The sequence below is a fragment of the Hydractinia symbiolongicarpus genome, chromosome 1 (assembly GCF_029227915.1).
Source record: "Hydractinia symbiolongicarpus strain clone_291-10 chromosome 1, HSymV2.1, whole genome shotgun sequence".
Classification (NCBI taxonomy): Eukaryota; Metazoa; Cnidaria; class Hydrozoa; order Anthoathecata; family Hydractiniidae; genus Hydractinia; species Hydractinia symbiolongicarpus.
Window position 1 is genome coordinate 30,856,090 of NC_079875.1, and position 3,228 is coordinate 30,859,317.

The following is a 3,228-nucleotide window of genomic DNA, read 5'->3' on the forward strand; positions in this document are numbered from 1 at the left end:
GGTGCAACAATACAATGTGTATTTGAAAGTAAAAAGCAACAACAGGTTGACTGCGCGTAAAAGTAAAAAATACTAAATATTGTATTGTCTTTGTTGTTGTTAAATGCTCTTCCTCTATGTATCAATTGAAATGTCATTGGACATTCTGGAACAAAAAATCAAAGCCGATTGTAATTTTAGCTTATTTTCCTGTATGTTTTAGTATTTTATATAACTTTTCCTAACAGGCAATGTAGGGGTGCTTATGACCTAACATGACTGACCACTCGTCCTTACTATATAGCGCAATTTTCCAGCTTCTGACATGATAGTGGGGGCACCCCGTGTAATATAAAGATTAAATGGTACGCCACTCCACTGAGTTGATATAAAAAAAATTGGCCTGGTCGAAAGGCGGTTTTCAAGTTCGACTTTGAGGGTTTTTCTTGTTCAGATTTTCTATTAAAGGGTTGTAACGATTCCTTTACTTTAGATATTCGGTCTTTTACCATGTTGTTGAGCTTCTTATCGCCAAGCAACGGCAAGTTTTCCTCAATTGTCTCGGATAACTCTGACAAGGCTACGTTAGGTCGGTTCAGCCATTCGCATGTGAATGACTTTAACTTTTTGCGAAAATCATCATCCGAACCTGTTTCTTCTTTGGTTGCAGGACCATAACCACGTATAAAATCCTTAGCGAATTGGTCTAAGAAATTGACAGCTGTTTTTGTAGTTTTTTTGTTAGACATTTCTAAATTAAGGAAAACATGAGGATAATGGAAAGATAAAAATAATCCTTTTAAGTAATTAAATATTGAAGAGTAAAGTGTAACATTAAAATACTCACCGGTGTAGAATATGAAGCACTGTCAGTTTCGACGGCTAAATGTGGAATGAAAATTAACTAAAACCAAGAGACGAACGTGCATGTTCTAATCTTTGCATCGAATACACATAATTAAATTGGCGTGGTTATTGTTGAAAAGCTTCGGAAATCACAGAACATCAAGGATGAACGAGGTTAACATCCGTAAAATTTATAGGTGGAAAATGTTCAAGCGCTTAAGCTATATAAAGTCAATGCCTTAATTAACATTTATGCTTAGTAGGACACAAGTTCGGCCAAAAAAACATCAGCTACAATCACACAAATGAAATATAAAAACCAAAATTATTTTCGGCTTCTAAACATTCTTTCATACTTGACATATTAAAAGTAACCATATTAAAATATTAAAAGTAACAAGCAGTTTCCGGCCATCTTCGCTTTTCTCCAGGGTTTCTTTTATGCGTACGCGATTGATTGGACCAACGGCAATTATGTTTTTGCAAAACACTTTTAATACCCTCGCATTATCTTTTAAAAACAGCTTTTCGTTGTTCGTCGTAGCGTTAGAAGAGGGCGGAATGAAATCATCGTCATTTTTTCCGCCAAGGTTTCTTTTGGTATCTCTCCCAAAGTTTGATTGAATGATCGAACTTTATCATATATTTTACGATTTGGAATTCCACACAACAAATTAACATAACTTTCTTTTTCCACGACTAGTTTCAAAGACACAAACACTTTCTTAATTTCCGCGTTAAAAACTTGTTCAACTTCTTTAATTTCATCAGCGGACCATTTCCGTCTTTGGATTCCGGATGAACAGCTTTGTATCTTAATAAATTTCCGACACATTTCGTCCCTCTTGCTGTGCTTAACTTTCTCCGACGAACATCGTAAATTTTTTTTGTGTTTTCTCTGAATGCAGGAGTAAATCAGCCACGTCTTTCGACCCCTGAGTGTGATGCTCTAGGACCGCTGTTGAAGCTGATATTTTCTAAATATTGTGCATGTCAAGTTCCGAGCAGGCTTGTCGCCGCCGTAAACTTCAGATTTTTGCCAAGAAGCATTAATTATCCACAAAAATTTTCACGTAATCGTAAATATGGCGCTGAAGATAAAATTTAGCTCCTTCCCAGCAGCCATTGTTAAACTCTTGCAGAGTCAAATTAGAACAAGCGCCAGATCTTTGTGTGTTCTGTAAACATATCTGCATGAGCAGATACTCACGCATGCAGCAATAATCTGTCTGACTCAACTGTGGACATGTTGCGGATCCATATTCACCAAATAATTTAATGGCATTGCGAGCATTTTTCGACGACTTTTTTGTTCCGGAGTCAGAAGCACTTCCATTTTTTCTTCACATCTAAGCGCCTCATGCTCTTTGTCCGCCGGATTGTAAGATTTTCACTAATTTGAAATTCGAACCTGGTATTAAAACAAAAAAATATGTAGAAAAGACAAACGCAGTACATGGTTTTAAAATATAATAACCGAAAGAAACTGCGACAATATGATAACTCAAATCCTTTTAAATATTTCGAAGTTTATAGGCAAGCCTTATTTTAGCCACATATTATACTGTTTTACTCTTCCGTACAAAAAAGACAAAATACCTTCATCCGGACAATGTCGTTGGCTGTGTAATTTCGTCATTGATAAGGAAATCATAAAAGTGCATTAACAAGAACAAATACTTCTTCACTCTCAGTGGTGCATACGATTGTTTTTCGCAGTAATTGGCATGAAATTCATTTCTAATGATGTTCCGGTCCAACAGGTCTGTCAAGTTATCTGTTGTCATAGCTTTCATGATATTTCGAATGTTTGAAACTGCACTAGATGCAGTACTGGCGTCCAATCTACCTCCATCAACTAACGTTAAAATTTTTCAAAGTTTTTTAAAACTATCGCTGTGGAGACTGTTCCACAATCTTGAGCTTCTTTTTCACTCAGGTTGTAAACACGACTTTCGGTTTTCGAATCTGCAACATAAACAGGTACTTCTGGGTCCACTGTTTCACGGAAATCTGGAACGATGCATATACGCAAAAGGTACGATATTACGATAGAAAAGAGCGCTGTCTGATCGTTTCGGGCCATCATCATCTTGTTACGAGGACTCTGATGTTCACGAAACAACGCGTGCCTGCTGTCGATTGGCGGCTCAAAGAAGGACAAACACGATGGTGGTGAGATCGATGGAGCGCTCAATCAAGATATGGAAGTAGTAAAGGGGGTACAAAGCCTATTTCTATTAGACAAAAAATGAATGGATACATTTTTATATAAATATTCATACGGATTTTGTTTTTTAAAATTCTTTCGAAAAGTTTATAAATTGGTCATTTTTCTATTGAAAGTCTTCTTTTTTATTTAAAGTACTGAATTATGTCTGGTCTTTTTAATTAACATAACAC

The 3,228-nt window shown here is 36.2% G+C and overlaps 1 protein-coding gene across 1 annotated transcript; it reads right to left on the reverse strand.

Moving 5' to 3' along the window:
• Nucleotides 1-266: 266 nt before the first annotated feature.
• On the reverse strand, nt 267-2,903 carry LOC130641523 (uncharacterized). Its single transcript, XM_057448391.1, has one exon. It carries the CDS (start codon nt 726-728, stop codon nt 276-278), a length of 453 nt encoding a protein of 150 aa, XP_057304374.1. The 5' UTR covers nt 729-2,903; the 3' UTR covers nt 267-275.
• Between the last annotated feature and the right edge of the window lie 325 nt (nt 2,904-3,228).

Excerpts from the sequence above, each read along its gene's own strand:
- LOC130641523 (XM_057448391.1), bottom strand. The coding sequence starts at position 728 with ATGTCTAACAAAAAAACTACAAAAACAGCTGTCAATTTCTTAGACCAA.